The following is an 18,436-nucleotide window of genomic DNA, read 5'->3' on the forward strand; positions in this document are numbered from 1 at the left end:
GGAACACAATAGCAGCTTAGAATGTTCCTCTCTCTTTCTATACACTGTAGGTTCTGGTTGGTAAAAGAAGCAAATTTTTTGTCTTCACAAAATTTAAGTGCCCAGATGTATATAAAAAAAAAAAAAACTCCAGATAAATAACCCTAAAACATTAAGAAAATCCTGTGGATATCTTGTTCCCACCTGACGAGAAAATATTCTCTGATCCCGGAATTTTTCCAGATTTTCAGGATACCGCACAGCCATATTTGTAAACGACTGAATATTAATTTTTCCAAGTGTTAGTATTCAAAATTGAATAAAAATAATAAACTATTCATTTTGATATTCGCAAATTTGAATATTCAACAGGCCTACTAAGCAACCTTTTACTACAGTTTTTATTTACCCTTATCCCAGAAGTGGTCATCTACATTCTATTGATGCAAAAATTTTGCCATCCACAAAATCCAATCTATTGCACGAAAAAGGTGAGATTGTTTTTAAATTGCTGTACTTGAAAAACAGTAATGAAATGAACTCATATTTACCTTTTAAAACAATCATTATTCACGTGTTTTCGTAGCAAAAGAAAGCCAGGTCAAATGTATTTTAGTTTAGTAATATACAAACACATCTTCTGCCTACTACCTCTGGATTCCAAAACACTTGCAATCTCTTCAAGGAGTGTTGGTGTGCATGTGAACTTTGTAAATAAATAAATAAATAAATAAATAAATAAATAAATAAATAAATAAATAAATAAATAAATAATAAATACATAAATAAATAATATCATTTATGTTTGTTTATTTGTAAGCTGCTGCTGTCGCATGGTACACGTTTGATAGTTTGATTGTGACAATCAATTATTACACCATTGCAACCATCATGTTCATTTCCTTTAACATAAACAGGAGTGTCCGTGTTTTATTGTTGAGGTTTATTTATTTTTTCCAAAAACTGGTACATGTAATGAAATGAATGTAAATAATAATTTGTTTAAGTTTAAAACAGCACAAAAAGTCCATGTTTTCAATTGTCCATGCAATTTTTTTTCATTGTTTTGCGAGACAGTAGTAATATAACTTTACATGTTTTGATTTTGCGGTCAATTTAAAACATCTAAACTAGGTATTTGTATTGCACTAATGACTTAACATCAAACTCAACAGTGCATGTTGTTGTATGACAAACTCAAAAGTTATGCTATGTGAAATATTCATTTACAATTAATTATTTATTATTTGTTATTTCTGATTGTTAGAATGCGAAATTGAATTGAAAACAAAGAAAGAACTATTTTTATTTAAATATGAGGGGGTACCCAAACTGAGAACACACTGCTATTCGTAGATGTAGTATGTAGAGAGTTCTCCCGCTAGATGGGGTTAATAGATACATTCACTAAACAGCTACCCAGACGGCATAAGTTTGTAGGTTAACATTTGATCATAATATTGTTTTTCTCTTACTGTTCTCGTGTTCCGCCTACGAAGTCGTTATGGCAGATTTAAATCAACCAATTCTGTTTCCTGATTCAAAAATAGGCCATGGAAGATTACCAAATGCTTCAAGAAGGATGCTATGAGTCACACACTAGTTTTTGAGAGGTTTGGGTGCTTTAAACGTGGTGAGATGAGTGTTGAAGACCATGATCGTACTGGGCACCCTTCAACATCTCAAAACGATGAAAGCGTTGAAAAAATATGCCAAAAATTCGAGAATCGTCGTTTTATGATTAACGAAATTTCAGAAGAGACAGGAGTATGTTGGAGCTCATGCCAAAGGAATTTGACTGAGGATCTGCAAGTGATACGTGTTGCCGCTAAATTTATTCCTCACCTTCTCTAACAGGATCAAAAAAACATTCAATTGAATTTGAGTCAGGACTAGAAAAAAGAGATTGAAAGTAATCCAAACTTTTTGATCAAAGTCATTAGAGATGATGAGCGTTGGTGTTACAGGTATGACTACGAAACCAACCAAGCGTCAAGCTAGTGGAAGACTCCCAACTCCCCCAGACCAAAAAAAGCATGACTAGTGTGGTCGAATGTTAAGACGATGTTCATGAAATTGTGCACAAGGAATTTGTTCCCCCTGGCCAGACTGTTAATCGGACTTCTATTTGGAAGTTTTAAGACGTTTGTGAGAGGATGTGCGAAGGAAACGCCCGGAACTTTGGACTGGTTCCTTCATCATGACAACACCCTTGCGCACGTCCTTAAGTGGTCTGTCGTTCCGCACCCTTAGTATTTCCCAGACCTAGCCCCTATGACTTTTTCCTGTTCCCAAGAATGAAGAAAATTCTAAAAGGGAAGTGTTTTGATAATGTAAGGCGGTAAAAACAGCTTCGCAAAGGGCACTGGAGAATACAAAAGTTGAAGAGTTCCAGAGATGCTTAAAACAGTGGGGAAAAAGACTTGACAAGTGCATTGCATCTAATGGAGAGTACTTTGAAGATGATTGAAGAAATTTTGTAAAAAAAAAGTTCATAAATTAATTTTTATGACAAAAAAACATTTTTTTGCCTCCCCCCCTACTCCTCGTATATGAATATTGGCACAGTCCTACATTTTAACAACAAACTCTTTAAAAGGAATGTTTCATCCACACCTACACTACATATCCCAATGAGAGGGAGGAGAGTGTCCAGACGTACCGCTGGGCTGCGGGGCCTGCAGGCTGCCCAGGTAGTGCGGGCCCAGGTGGAACAGGGCAGCCACCACCTGCGGGCTGAACACCTCCTCCACCAGGTGGCATGGCCCCTGCTTCCAGCAGAGGCGGGAGTAGCGGCGCCAGGCGGGCGGCGTGCCCACGTAGCCGTACACGGAGGAGGCGACGGTGAGGTTGGCGGCACCCCCGCCGGGGTTCTGCGACATGTAGTGCAGCTTGCGCGACTGCACGTGCTGGCCGTCCACGTACAGCGAGAAGGAGGAGTTCTTGAGCACGGCGCGGTTCAGCACCAGCACCAGGTGGTGCCACTGCCCCTCGTGCAGGAGGTCGGGGCACCACACGCGCGCGCCCGAGTCGCCCAGCCCCTCCGGCTCCCAGTCCCCGCAGTCTGCAACACCCACGCCCACACCATTCCGCACAACGCAAGTAACCGCAAAGTGACTCCCACTGCCGTCACACAGTTCCGAGTTCCGAGTTTGAATAGCACGTCTGCTATGGCTAACTTTTTAAAAAAATGTGTTGTGCCTGTGATTGTAGTATACATGGTTGAAAACTAGAGGAAAAAAGAAGCATAAGAAATAATAAACGCTTTAGCAGGCTGTGTTATCAGCAATCCCAACCTTGTCAGGTGCAGAGATGAGAACTTACTTAACATTGGTCAAAAATGTCATACCTAAGTCCAGAGCATGTAATTATTCAACTTAACTTTTTTTTTTTATCTTTATTGTAAACAGTCACCCGTTTACAGGTTGATTTGATTATCTCATGTTTATTGTAAATTAATTATTATATTTAAATATGTATTCGTATTATAAGTTGTAGCAGCAATCACGCTAATACGGATAGCTAAGGCCAGCCAGTATGTTTAGTCTTTGGAAATTGCAGCAGTTTAATAATTTATTGTCTTCATTTATTATTCTTTGGACGCCTATTCCTTTTTATGCAAACTTTACATGAGTTAAACACAGGTTTAATTACAGTACATTGGATTTTACTACAACTGCTTAGTATTCTTCCTGCTAGTTGCGAGCTCGCTGGTTGCTACAACAATCCTGGGGAGTTGAGGTTGAAAAGGAAGAAATAGAGAAGGATTCTAAGACGCCATGTTCGAGAGAAGACGTTTCCTTCGGATGTGTCGCCAAAAACCTGGTGCCCGCAAAGGAAACAAGAAGATTGTGTCCGCTACGATAGTTAGATACTACAGTGTTAACAGAGTATTCAGATAGGAGAATTCTGTGTTCATCTACCTCAGAATACAGGGTATAAGCCTTACCACGACATACGAGGTGTTTCGCGAGTTCTTCCAGCATCGCGACTTCTACATCTGATTCCTGTCATCTCGTGGTGAGAAATTTCCTTGTACCACATTTTTCAGGACCATTTTGGTGTCGCCGATCCAGCCAACGAGTTGTAGCCTACGGCAGTCGTAGTGGATTAGAACTCTATTGCAGCTTCCTTTTCTACAAGTTCCTGCGACCATTCACCGATCTACCCATAAGTCCTGAATGGCCAAAGAACCTGCCCTACCACAAATTGAGTTAGTACCGGTAGTTGCTAATCTTAATAATTCAGTAATGACGGTGTAGTATCAAAACTGGACCCGAATTCATTCATGTCTGGCTATCTGTATTTGGTAGGTTATTTAAAAGCTGGTACAACGTTAGGTTAATCTGAACATAATCTTTCTAGGCGAACTTATTCAGATCATGAGTTGTCAGTTCAAGTGTTGTACCTACCTATGTGTTGAAATTTTAATATCAATAATATACATTAATAATTTGATATTGCTTTAATTATTAAATGTTATAAGTTTTGGGATTAACCATACACGAGTACAGCCAACCACCATACTTTGCCAGCCATTTAATATACATTACCCTTAACATACACTACACCGTAATATAATCTGTAATTACTCAAATATAAGTAACTTGTGACGTGTTAGCTGTCAAACGCAGTTGTAATAGCTAGTCATAGACAGGCACACGTACGCACCACAGAAGAACTGTCACACCAAGTGTGGGGCCGTTCACGTCATATTATAGACAAAATGCACCCTATATTTCATCCTGTATCTCTTATCTGTCATGCCTGTGCAGACAGGAAGCCCCAGGCTAAAGTGGCATAAGTGCTGCAGTTTACAGGCATGAGCTTGTAGTTTTTCAACTAAGTAGAGGTTCAGGATGCAGTAATAAACAGTGGTCTAAAGTGACATAAATTACACTTTTTCAAAGACAGTGCCTGTAGTTTTTCAACTAAACTCTTCCCAATGGCAAGATACAACTTTAGATTATAATGCGACCCCCACTTTTAGTTTCCACAGTTTTGGTAAAAATAATACCATTATACCTGTTCAGGTAAATATGGTGAACAGGAACCCTGTTGCCAGATATGAACAAGCCAGCTGGTTAACATTAAAAATCTTATTATGTATACAATCCTTAAAAGTTAAAAAGTTTTATTTTTACTATTTGTTGATTTTTCTAAGACCACTAAATAGTGTCTATTGACAGTATTATCATAGTTGTAGTCATTCTGACCATAAATATATTGCAATGCTAAACAACAATTATTATTTCACAGGGGAAACTATTTGTAGCAGTCACTATTAATAACAAGACATTCCATAATATTATATGCTAGGCTCAAAAGAGCAAAACATTTTAATACCAAATTATGTAAAAAAAAAATTGTCAACGAAACCAGTTGAAACTATGATGACATCTTTCAATCATGACTGCTTAAAAATAAAAAAATGAAAACTATCAGTTGATGCTCGTGATGGAAATACATACAACATGAAAATGTATTTCCGAAAATCTCATTTCAAGTTTCACTTTGTAAAATACAACGTTTCAGATACATTTAAAAAAAAAACTGAATGTTTCTGCCGTACGGTGTGTATCCGGCCAGAGAGACTGAAGGGCCCACCGTAGCGCGAGCAGCGGAACACTCACTGAGGGGCATGGCGGTCTCCTGGGTGCACACGATGACGGCCTTGTCGCGCGCCGACAGCACCACCGCCAGGCACACCAGGTGGTCGTCCCGGCCGTGCAGGTTGCGCACCAGCGTCAGCAGGCGCACGCAGTGCGGGTCCGTGCGAGGGTCAGAGAACTTGTCCACGCACAGCCAGGTGGAGAAGCTGAGGCCCGTCTGCGGCGGGAACATGCGGTCCCCTGCGCACGTTCCATATCAATCCCATCACAAACACTTTTATTTGACACAAAAACTATTCAATAAGTGCAAGTCTCCTGAAATTAAACATTTATAAGTAATAAGTCAGTACTTTAATAGAATTATCATGAGGATATTTTATTAAAAGTCAAATAAAGTATTTTACGCAATCAAATTTGTACAAAGCTCAATACCTATTATGCCTTTGACTAATTAACCAACACAACATTCGTGTATTGGAGTAAGAGATGACTAAAAAACTATAAACAGGTAAATAGAATCAGGTTACCCTATTTTATCGCATAATCGTCGCACTCGCATAATCGTCGCACTCGCATAATCGTCGCACCCATACTTTAGGGCGTCAAAATTTGGATAAAAAAAAAACCTCTCTTGTAAACGTCGCACTGTTTTTGGTCAAGTTATTAGATTCCGAGCGCTTTGTGTGGGTATTTTTTCCGTACAAAACGATGTATTTTAAAATAGAAATTTAATATTTATTTGAACATTACCTCTTACTTATTTAATTAACGGAAATACGAAGTTGTCTGACGTGTAAATTTTCATTTAAAGACCTTTTAAACGTTATAACCTTCATCTGTTCGTCTGCATCGCCGCGGTGTACCGCTCACAAAAATGTAGCCAGGGTTCGTTGCAATGATTAATGTTTGGTTATGTTGCTTCCCATATAGAGCGTGCACACATAGTCGAATATCGATCTCTCGCCGATTGCATGCAACGCACGCTCTCTATCAGGTGCAGAGTTAACTACATTTGATGGCCTGCACTCTTTCGTGGTAAATGTGTACTACGACGATAGTTATGCGTTAGTTCAGGTTCGCATTCGGGTCATAGATTTTGTTTTTATATTTAAAGCTGAAGAAAGGTTTTCGTTGCATAATCGTCGCACCCCTACTTTTCAAACTTGATTTTAGAAAACAATGTGCGATGATTATGCGAGAAAACACGGTACACCGGAATACTTATTTTTATGGGTATCAGTTTTATAAGTATTGGTTGGAAATAATTATATCGAAATTCCAGAAAATTTAAATTATCTGCCATTACAAATATAAAAATGGCTACATCTGTGTATTATTAGTTTATTACAGTATAACATGGTACTGATATTCACATCCACTGTACGCTATTCAATCTAGTGAACTTCACAACTGGGGCAACACATAAGAAAATAGAAATGTAATGGTCAAGCATTCTAGCAATGGTACTTTCAATTATTCAATTATTTCAACATATTAATTTTATTGTAAGAATTAGAGCAAAAGAATCTAAAATTTAATTACAGAATTCGTACTTCCTATTTAATAAGCTGGACCTTAAAAGTCAGAAGACCTTTAGTGAAAAATGTCAGATTGTAAGGTAACCCACAATGGAAGGCCTCTCAGCGTGCAAGGCAAACCTCAACTAAGGCAGCTTGAATGTAAGATAATGCTACTATAAAGTGATATGTAACTTGAAATCCTTCACAAGGTGACTTAAAATATTAAGTGACTACAATTTCAAAAGTGTTGTAAAATCTAAGATGACCTCAAGAGCGATTTTATTTTTTGAAAAATACGTTTAAAATACAAAAGTGAAATGAAACTTCTAAATCATAAGAATTAGTTGAATGGTAATATAGTAGTATAAGCTTGAATCGAGCCGGAGAGGTGACCTGAGCCGATGCCGCCCACGACGCTGGTGTCGGCCGCCCCCAGCCCCGCCACGGGCACCACGCTGGGGCCCGACGGGCTCTGCGGCGCCACGCTCGGCAGGTACAGGCAGCCGAAGCCCTCCGCACTCATGTCCAGCTCCACGAAGGGCGGAGGGGTGGCGCTGCTGTGGGCGCGGAAGTCGCGGGGCGTGGTCATGGACACCAGCGTCTTGACGCGGGTGAGCGGCACCGGGCCCCCGGGCTTGCGGTGCGGGGGGCGGCGGGGGTACTCTGCCTCCATCTGGTCCAGCGACAGCGAGCACAGCGGGTCTCCCAGCCGCAGGAAGTCCCTGTCAACGTCACCACACACATTTCTGGCATCCGTATCACGACATAATGATCTGATTAAAGTTATTGTAAAAAAAAAAAATTGCCCATATTAAATCATTAATACAGTATAAAATTATGAAATGTGAAATTATTAATAAATCTCACATTACTAACTTTTTACTTCCTGGTTATTGGTCATCTTTATATTTGCAGCAAAATTCAACAACCAAATAAAATTTGGAAATTTATTTTTATGTTACACAAAATCAGACTCAATACTTACTTACTTACTCTACTATCAAGTATCTACTATCAAGTATTTACTATCAAGAATCTACAGTGAAAAATACTAACTGATATTATATCACAAACTGTCCAACCAACATAACTAAAATTCCCTCTTTTAGCAGAAGTGTACATTTTTATTTATTCCAATAGCAATATAAATAACTCATATAGAGTTTTAGTTAAAATTCTAATAATTCCACAGAAAAACTTATCTACTTTTACCATAATAACAACTCCACTTATCTACATCTTGCAATTTTTCATAGTACATAATTCTTAATTTCAAAGAATAGGCTTTAAAAACTTTTTGAGGCACAAGCAACATTTAAACTTTTTTTTATTTCATTATATTTGGTTATGGTTGATTTTGTCACATTAAAAGCCATATTCAAAATTATTAACTATTTTCCATATTTTTTTCACGGATCTCGAATTAGTATATTTAAGATCTCAAGTTGATTAGGCCCGCAATTGTGTTTAAGAACAGAGGAGCTGACGGCTTTGTGATGACAGTCATGTGGCACGTCGCACGTCAAAGTATAAAGTAAAGTTTTTTAACATGTAAAACTTCATATATAGGATAAGTGTTTGGAATAGATCGGTTGTTAAGATTTTTTTTGTTGCATTTAAGGATATTTACAAAGCAAACATTATAAGCAGGAAATGCACTACCTATTCGTGAAACGTTACATGCAGGAACATTGCTAGAGAGCACATACCTGAGGTCGCAGGGCTCGAGGCTCTGGGCGGACAGGCGCTCCAGCATGTACTGCAAGGGGGGGTGGAGGGGGTGTGTCTCCTCCTCCAGGGCCGCGCCGCACACGGCCAGCACGCGGCCCGCCAGCCCGGCCTCGCACATCACCTGCTGGTTGCGCTCGCAGCGCACCAGGGACTTGAGCACCTCCGCCAGGAACACCTGCAGCTGCAGGCCGGCCAGCTCCTGCGCAGCCCGCGCCACTCAGCACTCTGCGTCGACCTCACCTTCCAGTCGGGCCGATACACTTAGCCAAGTTGCAGGCCACAGACCACCTTACACTCATGTGTCTACAGTACATAAACAAAATCACACATAATACACTATTTTTAGCTTTCATTTAATGATACTACTAATATTGATTTCAGTAAAGTGGCCCAATGGTAAGACAAAGGACTCACATTCCAGAGGAACCAAATTTGAATTTCAGTCCGACTACACTGCTTTCCGTTCTCTATGGGTTCCTGGAATCACTAAATGCAAATGCTGGGATGATTTATTACTATACACTACGGCTGATTCCTGCATCAACATCCCTCTTCTGTATTTTCGTGTTTGTCTGAAATGACTGATGTTTACGAGATGTTAAGCCCATTTAATTCATTCCCATTAGCACAGGTTGTTTCTCAAAAACACTTGATGATGACCCGCAGGTGATTTCTTAACAAAACCTTTGAATAAGAAAAAATCCGTTTTTAAACTTTTCACAAAGTGATTACTAAAAGAGTTGCACCCTTACAAAACTAAATCAAAATATTTTTTTTAAGTAATATTGGTAACTGAAAATGTGAAAATACACAGCTATATTTTGATTCCTACACAAGCAAAACTTGTCGCCCTATGTTGGTGCGGTGGCTGTCGTCTTAGGTCAGGTGAGGTAGGAGAAAGTAAAAGGTGGTTTGAAAGGTTAACTGGTGGCTGCCAACGCCTTGTCCACCAGGCTCGTGGTGGTGCTGTGTTCTGTGATTGCATACCAACCCGTCCTCAGACGTGACTGTTTTCCGGGCGGACCATTGTCACTGAGTACTTTCAGTCCTGCCCAAGCCTTCAGGATGTAGAAACTATGGGCGGCAGATCCGTAGTGGGTTGTTTCCTGGGTGACCAATGTTGCGAGGTACTCCAAACACTGAGAAACTATTTCACGGCTGTGCGGGTAAGGAACAAGGCAAGGTGCGAGGGTGGTCACCGCACCGTTTTACCCGTCCTCTCTCTCGGAGTCGTTAAGTTCATGGCGGATGTTTATTGCAAGCAGTAATACACCTGCCTATCGCAGGTTTGCCTGAAAAGGATTGCCCTAAAGTGTCCAAAGTCACCCTAATTCACGACCGCGTGGCGTTGGCGGTGCCAGCGTCCGGAGGCGGCAGTGTCTGATGGTGACGTTCGGGGTTTACTGCTCGAGTACAGCCTTTTATACCGTCCTGGCCAGAACGAGGTGTAAGGCAAGCAGCAATGGAGTAGGAATGAAAGGCTTTGGCGGCAGTTGGGGTGCCTTGGGTAGACTTTGCTAACCCCTCTTCTCAAGGTACATGTCTTTTTAACTTCATTTTAAGCCATGTGTGACGAGTGAATGCTTGATAAATATTTAAAAATTGCAGGCGACACAGACAAAGGGTAACCGCCCCTCCCCTTCCCGTCCCATCCCTTCCTTCACTACCACATATTTTCAAGCCAAATGACCCAATGACAATAATAAATAATTCCAGAAATTCTGAGGGTTTGGGTTTTCCAAGAAGCATTCCTTTTATTATTACATACATGGATATAGATATCTATTTACTTTTATTAGATATTTATTACCTAAGTATTAAAATTAGCTTCTCTAAAAATGTTTTGTTGTAAGTAGAGTATACGTGGGATTATTTATTTTTATTTAATTGCATCTAGTGACACCAGAAAAAACTGTGCTACTAAGGGCTAGATGGCTTGTTTGCGGCCTAATTATGATTAAGTGGAGCGCTGATAAGTGATGTTAAAAAAAAAAAAAAACACCATTTATTATTTTGTGTGACTTGAAATTAAGTTGAGGTTAACCTAAAACAGGACCGAGAACAGATTTTTAAGAAACAGAACCAAACTGAGAAAAAAGTAGAACACATCACTAATCTACACATACATACACTATATATACATATATGTATATACATGTATATATGTATATACATATATATGTATGTATAGTATAACATTTAGCACTGCGGTAAATTTCGTAACAGGGCACGTACATTGCAATATCAGTCTCTTGGTGCATGACGACAAGAACAGATCTCAGTTGCCGAAGTGTTGCAACATTTTGTTTTAAGAAGCCTACCGTTTCGTTTGTGCTGTCGTGGTTGTGCGGTCGGAAAACACGTTTAATTTCAACGCTGGGCTTGCACGTGCATCGCTGTATTCTAGGTGCGTTAACCGGATTATGTTTTCTGTTACCATCGTTGGGTTCCTCAGTCTGTCGCTTTGTTGTCTAGGGCTGTTGCTTGTACGCATGCACAGTTTGTTGCTGGAACTGTCTCGTCGTGTCAGTCCGCCGTGTTCGTCTGTGCTGTGGTATTGCTCCGACTAGTTGACTAGTGTGCTGTCTTTGCACTCATCATTTAACATGTTTTGTATTGTTGGTTCCTCGGCAGAGTGCGAACTAGCAGTGGGGTATGTCACCTGAGAGTCGGAGAGTTGCTGGATGGAGGGCAGCAGGTGCAGCATGGCTACCACCACGCCGGGGTGCACCACGATGGGGTCCGGCGCCGGGGGGGTGAGGTTCAGGGAGTTGACCGTGCTGCGCCGCCCCCCCGGGGAGTCGGGCGGGTGCCCGCGGCTCTGCGGAACGAGCACCATCATCACACCTCCACCCTCGGCGACGTGAGACACTAGCATCGTCAGTGTGGGATGCCTACTCCACATCGCTACCAACCTGACACTATTACATTTCATTCATCTTTGAACCAAATTGTTTTTTCCAGTCTGTGTTTATCCTACATCTGATTACCATGAGCCATAAATATACTTTGAGGGTATCATTTTACCTATCTATAGAACATAAAACCATTTAATGTAATAATTATGTAATATTTGTGTTAGAAAACATAATTGTTATGCTGTAAAAATAATCCTTGCCTGCAAATATAAGTTGAAGTAACATATCACATGTGTACACTCTTTTAGGGAACAACAGGTTATCACACATGCTTTCCTTTACTGATCTTTTACTCTGAAAAACTAGATATATTTAAATAAACTGATATTATGAAGAAAGAAAAAAAAATTCAATATTCTAAAAAAAAAAATATAGAGAGCACAAGTGTGTTTAAAGCTAATAATTTAGTTGCAAATTATATTTAAAAATTTTTATGACAGTAAAAGTATTATTGGCAGCAAAAAGAAATTTTAATAATTGAAATACCCATTGAAAGATATAGTTTCATACAAAAGACAAAAGATGGTTGTCCATTTAAATTAATCGAAACTACAAAAATAAAACATTCAAATTTTCAGCAAGTTGACAATAAAAATAAATACTGGGTATGGATCTCGTTAAAATTTTGGTATTCCATGACACTAAAATGTTTTTTAAAGAAATTGGGCATCATTTAATTAAATTTTAAAAAAAAGGGTCTTCTCACTGAAATTAATTAATTCCTCTATATTAAAAACCTATGACTTCTCCAAATGAAGCAACTCAATAAAGATCTTGCGTGCACTGCTAGCTCAAACTTTGTGTGGTGGGTGCTCTGAATTATTAAACTTTTATTCACTAAACTGAAGATAATTGGTGGGTACTGATAAAACTAGGGAAATTGTGAAATACAAGTTTGATGGATGAAATGAAAGACACTGAAACATGGAAGCATTAGGGGAAATGGGCACAGGAAGCAATACAAAAAACAGTGTTTACACCAGAATGCTTTGTTATGCTCAGAAGACATACTGTTTTTTGTCCTGACTAGAAAAATGAGAAATTTTTCAGACTAGCCTGTTTTTTCCCACTTTCCCGTACATATGCAGCTAGCTTCAGTGTAAAGTAAAAAGGCATTTAGAACCGCCACCTTGACCAATTCTTTTCTGTTTACAAAGATTACTTCTCCAAGAAACACATTTACCAAGAAACACAACTATATATATTTTAAATTCTTAGCTTTATAATACTGAGATAGAAAATATTTTTGTATCTTTCACTCACTGGTAACCAAGTATGTATTATTTTTTTTATCGTAGTACTTAGATTAAAAATTGTCACTGAATTCACTAAACGCAAAATGTTACAAATTTTCTAACCAACTTATGTAATTTTTGTGCATAACTGTAGGCTAATTTAACTATGATTAAAAATAACTTTAAAAAAACAATAAAAATAATGTATTAGTCCTAACCATAAAATGTCAGTTCATTAAAAATATTTATATTGTTTACATCATGCACAATGTGCAGTGCTGACCTCGGAATGATGTCTGCGGTGAGTAGGCGAACGCAAGGAGATGACTGACGAGTTGGCAGGCTTGTCGTACGAGTCAAGGGCCACGTCGTACAGCAGACGCAGGACGATGCAGGCGTACGACAGCCGTGCCGGAATGTGTGACGGCAGGCTGCAAGCAATGTGGTTCAGTCACTTCTGTCCTCACGATACAACGCACGGCCTTCTAGCTGGACTCCTTACCTCACAGCTGTGTACACAAACCACACCTTCCAATAAACAGCACAGTGAAACCTATATTTGTGTGTTAACCACCAAAAAATAAGCAGATCTAATTTTAATAATTAATTATTAACGGTTATTAAATTACATTTTAAGGTTTTTTTAATGCTGTAATTTCTGACCAACAATTTTACACCTTCATAATACATATTCCAATGACATAACCAAATAATTTTTATTCTGCAGTTATTATAAGTTTTGAAAATTTTATATCATTGCTGTTTACATACCAATTATTGGCTCCCCATTAACTAATTTTTCTAGAGCCAATACATTTATTTAAACTATTTTTTTTTCAGCCCTATAAAAATTTAATTGAGAATTTTTTATGTTAGTAATGAAAATAACATGCATAAAGCTCTGTTGCTAAAGCATCTAAGCACAAGGCTCTAAACTGGTACAGTAGAACTCCAATTATCCGAATTAATGGGGACCGGGACCCATTCGGATAATCAAATATTCGGATAATCGGATTTTTTTTAAAAAAAATTGCCATTGGAGAGAATAAAAGCTACGTTTTGATATTGCACTATTTTTTTATTGAATTAAATGAAAGAAACATGAAATTTTCACATGTTTTAAATATAAATAAAATGTACTTATGTACAAGTTTAGAAATAAAAATCATTGTTTTTTAAACATCTCCGTCAATGTAAGCTGTTTTGCGGTCTTCAACCGTTTTCGGGCAGCCAGGTCACGCATTCGCTTGACGGTGAGCAGTTGCAAGTGGTCACACTCGGGCTGACGCTCCATCCACTTCAAAGCAGTCTCGAGGCCGGCAAATGCTTCACTAGCTGATGGTCCAGCGTCTACTTCAACATCAGCAGAAAGTTCTTCTTCCACTTCCACTTCAACATCTTCTCTCACACTTACAACAATTTCATCGTCATTGAGAATTTGAAAACCAGGGTCAGACGTGTCACAAGCCATCCACTCTCCTACATCTTCAGCACTTACTTCTGTACAACCAGGAATTTTTACAATCATTTTTCTTATTTCCTCTAGTGACAACGCATCTTTATCATCATCATCCTCTCCATATTCTTGTTTCTCATTTTCTTCAGATTCTTTTTTTTTTGTTCTTCTCAGACGGTAGGCCTTTCAGTTTATTCCACGCACGTCTTAGCGTCAGTGCCGTAACCAAACTCCAAGCTTCCGCTACCATGTAACAGCAGTCCTTTAAATTTATTTTGCTATGATTTGCCAAAACCAATTCTTCATCTTCAGCACCTTCGATCAGCAGTTTTCTCAGCAGTTGCCTTCTGTAATGGCGCTTCATTGTTTCAATAACAGACTGGTCCATGGGTTGCAGCAAACTTGTAACATTGGGAGGCAAAAACGTCGTTTTAAACTGCCCATTCTCTCTTTCCAACAGTTCTGCTGTAGGATGAGTGGGTGCGTTATCAACAATTAAAAGCACCTTACTGCCTTCTTTTCCCACCGATTTTTGGTGCTTTTTCACTTCAGGAATAAACACTTCATCATACCATTCGGTAAACAAAGCTGCAGTCATCCAGGCCTTGGGTTGACTTTTGTAGAAGAGTGGAAGTTTTTTTACGTTTTTAAATGCTCTTGGATTTCTTGATTTTCCTATCAAAAGAAGTGGCAGTTTATGATTTCCAGTGGAGTTGGCACAGTTAAGCACTGTAACACGTTCTTTACTGACCTTATGTCCAGGGGCACTAGATTCCCTTTTAGAAGCCAAAGTGGTTTTTGGTAATGCTTTCCAAACAAGGCCAGTTTCATCGGCATTATAAACAAACTCCGGATCATAGGATTCTGATGCAGTTTTAAATTTTTCAATAAAATTTTCAGCAGCTGCAGAGTCTGCTGAAAGCTTCTCACCAGCCAAATCTAACTCGCGTACACCATGCCTGAATTTAAAATTCCTTAGCCAGCCGTTACTAGCCTTAAAATATGAATAACCAAGCTTTTCTGCTAAGATTTTGGCTTTTTCACAAAGGATTGGACCTGAAATCGGATTTCCCATAGAACGTTGCTGCAAAAACCATTTAAACACGGCATCTTCCAAATTTTTGTTGGTTGCTGTCTTCATTGTTTTCCTGGAGGAACTTCCATCTTCATTTTCAAGCACCGAAACAAAGTTTAAAAGTGTTGACTTACTGTTTTTAATGTCAGAAATTGTTGCTTGTCCAACACCATAAATCTCAGACAACTTCTTACCCGTTACACCTTTATCGAGTTGCTCTATAATTTTCAGTTTGTCCGCTAACGATAGCACAACACGTTTTCTTTTCGAAGCCATGGTATAAAAACAATACAGTACATACGTATTGTACACGCACAAACAAAAGTAAGCTGTAGCGAAAGAGTAGCGTCCTCGAGCAAGGTCAATAGCACACTGGCTAATCAAAACAAACAATGACAGGTGCGCCGTGACTGCAATGCGCCGGAACTTGTCTTAACTTGCCGTTGTGCCTACACACGCGGGGGGAAGTCAGTGTAGGCACAACGGCAAGTTAAGACAAGTCAAGTCAAGACTTGTTTGTGATTCGGATAATCGGCGATTCGGATAGTCGGAGTTCGGATAATTGGAGTTCTACTGTAGTTCTGTTGTGCAGTAAGTAACTATGGGCACTATAGATGACATGTGGCGCATCGTGCAGCAGAACTACTACGTTTATAGGTGCAACAGATGTGCCGTGGGATATAGTTAGCCAAACAAGAGGGGAAGAGATGCGCGCGCAGGTCTGTCTACGCTATCTGCTGTTGTACAAATATCAGCTATGGCAAGTTAAAATGCGGCTATGGAGTGTGAAGGACCAAATGTTTTTTACGTCTGCACGTATGCCACCATGCCATACCGTACCGTTGTCGCCTGGCCACAAACCGGGCTGTAAACTCAGTCTAGCCAGTGGCAGGGAATTCATTCAAACAAAAGCAAAGTCTGCCCATTCAGCTGCTGGTAACTGTACGTGATTGATCACTCATAACATAAGTCATAATGCATTGTGTTCAAGTATTTGAGGCAAAACTAGAAGTATTACAGAGCGCAGATTGTCATGAAGGCCAAGCTTATGTTGGTCGCACTTTAGTTTTCAGCAAGTCAACTGTGCACATAATCGTTCGAAATAAGAACTCTTACCAATATTTATATTCATAAGTCTGATGCTGTTGGTTGTACTAGCGGGAATATATTTGACATTATGTAGATACCGAAACAGAAATGAACAGATGATTCACATGGAAAAGGTTGTTAAATGAATGTTGCAATAAAAAAATAATCATTGGCCTGGCAGGATTGCTGTGAACCAGGTGGTGATGCGCGAATAAGCACTTTAATTTTTGAAAAATTAAAATGTAATTATTCGGACAGTAATATTGGGTTCACTGTCAGTAAAGGATGGTTTGGAAAGGTATGTGACGTGAGTTGAAGGTCACGCCCAGGCGGGCAAGTCAGCCAGCTGATTGACAATAAAGTACATACTAGTGATGGGTCGATTCCGATTCCGGAATCGGTCGGTTCCACCGATTCCAGTATAATCGTAGGATTCAGAAAAAATGGTTTTGGAATCGACCATGACCGATTCCTGCATTGTTTTTAAGTTTGCAAAATGCATTTCCTACGCAACGTAAGAAAATATTAAAATGCATGCAAATATAATTTTTAAACTACATAATACAATCTTTTTTTACGGAACTGATTTACGAATTACTGTGATTAACGTATTTATTTACTTACACCACCATTTTCCCTACAGTACAAATGCAGTATCTACTTTCCCGCTTTAAGCGAAAGCAATTTTCGAAAATTATGTTGCAGCAGCACTGCATTTAATAGTAAACCTTCAAAAATAATTAGACAAAACCATAAATGTTTCAAGAAAATAATGTAAATAATGTAAACGTTAACTATTTGATTATGGCAGCTGTATTTGCCATTGTAAACAACCTAATTTTTTGTTTGTGCTACCTGCCATAGTAAACCATACGGCCATGAACCAAATCTTTGGTGACGTGAACATGAAAATTAAGATGTTTCACATCTCTGCACTTTTAACTTTAAAGAATTAAAATGAAATAATTTTTGAATGAAATTTTACCAAAATTCACAGTGGATTACTGCGACCATATTAAAGTAAGTTGAAAAGCAACATAACCAAATTGCTGTAAATCGGCGTTCTTGTGCGTGTTCAGCGATGCTCGTTTTACATTAGATAATATATTTTGGAAAGGCAGTTAGCTAATCTGAATTTCCAAACATTGCTGCTGAAACGTTTGTAAATTTTTTATCACCAAACATAAACAATCTTTTGAAAGTAGTCGTGTTAGTTTTACAGAATTGTTTCCGATAAATTTCTGAAATGAATTAAATGTTAACACGCGATTATTTGAAGAGTTTAAATATTTTGTGTAAGAAAATCTCACCATAAAATGTGGAAATTTTGAGATGCTAAAACTTGCACAGAACTTTCTCAAGAACTGAAAATTTATTTTCTCTTTACGGTTGTGAATAACTGCAAGACTGGATGGATTTATTCTTTTCACCAAGTGAGATAATTAAGTTCTAGGTAATATATTAAAACGTAAGCATCTCTGACATTTTATTTTAGTGTGGTGCATATTTGTTTCTTGTCATTTCCATCATAATGAGATAATAAAGTTTTATTTTTACATTTCCCTCTTTTTATTTATTTTTCGCCCTGGTCCCTTGAAATATGTATAAACGAGGTTATATTGTCATTTTATTTGGATCATTATTTAGTTGTGCTTGAAAATAAAATTCTTAACCTAACCGTACAAACCTCTTTTTTTACAATTAATTAATTGAGTTGATAATGTAAGGTATCTAAAGTAGGTTAAGTTATAAAATTATTTACAATTTACATCATAAGACATCTTTGATTATTGGCAGTGTTTAAACACGTGTTTCGTCTAA

General features: G+C 38.6%; 1 protein-coding gene across 3 annotated transcripts in view; it reads right to left on the reverse strand.

The window, feature by feature from the left end:
* LOC134533263 (WD repeat and FYVE domain-containing protein 3) overlaps positions 1 to 18,436 on the reverse strand; it is a 264,565-nt gene that overhangs the window by 171,172 nt on the left and 74,957 nt on the right. For all 3 annotated transcript variants that reach the window (XM_063370699.1, XM_063370702.1, XM_063370701.1), the window contains exons 15-20: positions 13,279 to 13,426; positions 11,505 to 11,663; positions 8,821 to 9,041; positions 7,505 to 7,833; positions 5,613 to 5,831; positions 2,642 to 3,043 (exon numbers count right to left, since the gene is read on the reverse strand). In XM_063370699.1, the coding sequence (XP_063226769.1) occupies positions 2,642 to 3,043; positions 5,613 to 5,831; positions 7,505 to 7,833; positions 8,821 to 9,041; positions 11,505 to 11,663; positions 13,279 to 13,426 (1,478 nt within the window). The remainder of the gene's footprint in view (positions 1 to 2,641; positions 3,044 to 5,612; positions 5,832 to 7,504; positions 7,834 to 8,820; positions 9,042 to 11,504; positions 11,664 to 13,278; positions 13,427 to 18,436) is intronic.

The sequence above is a fragment of the Bacillus rossius genome, chromosome 6, assembly GCF_032445375.1.
Source record: "Bacillus rossius redtenbacheri isolate Brsri chromosome 6, Brsri_v3, whole genome shotgun sequence".
Lineage (NCBI taxonomy): Eukaryota > Metazoa > Arthropoda > Insecta > Phasmatodea > Bacillidae > Bacillus > Bacillus rossius.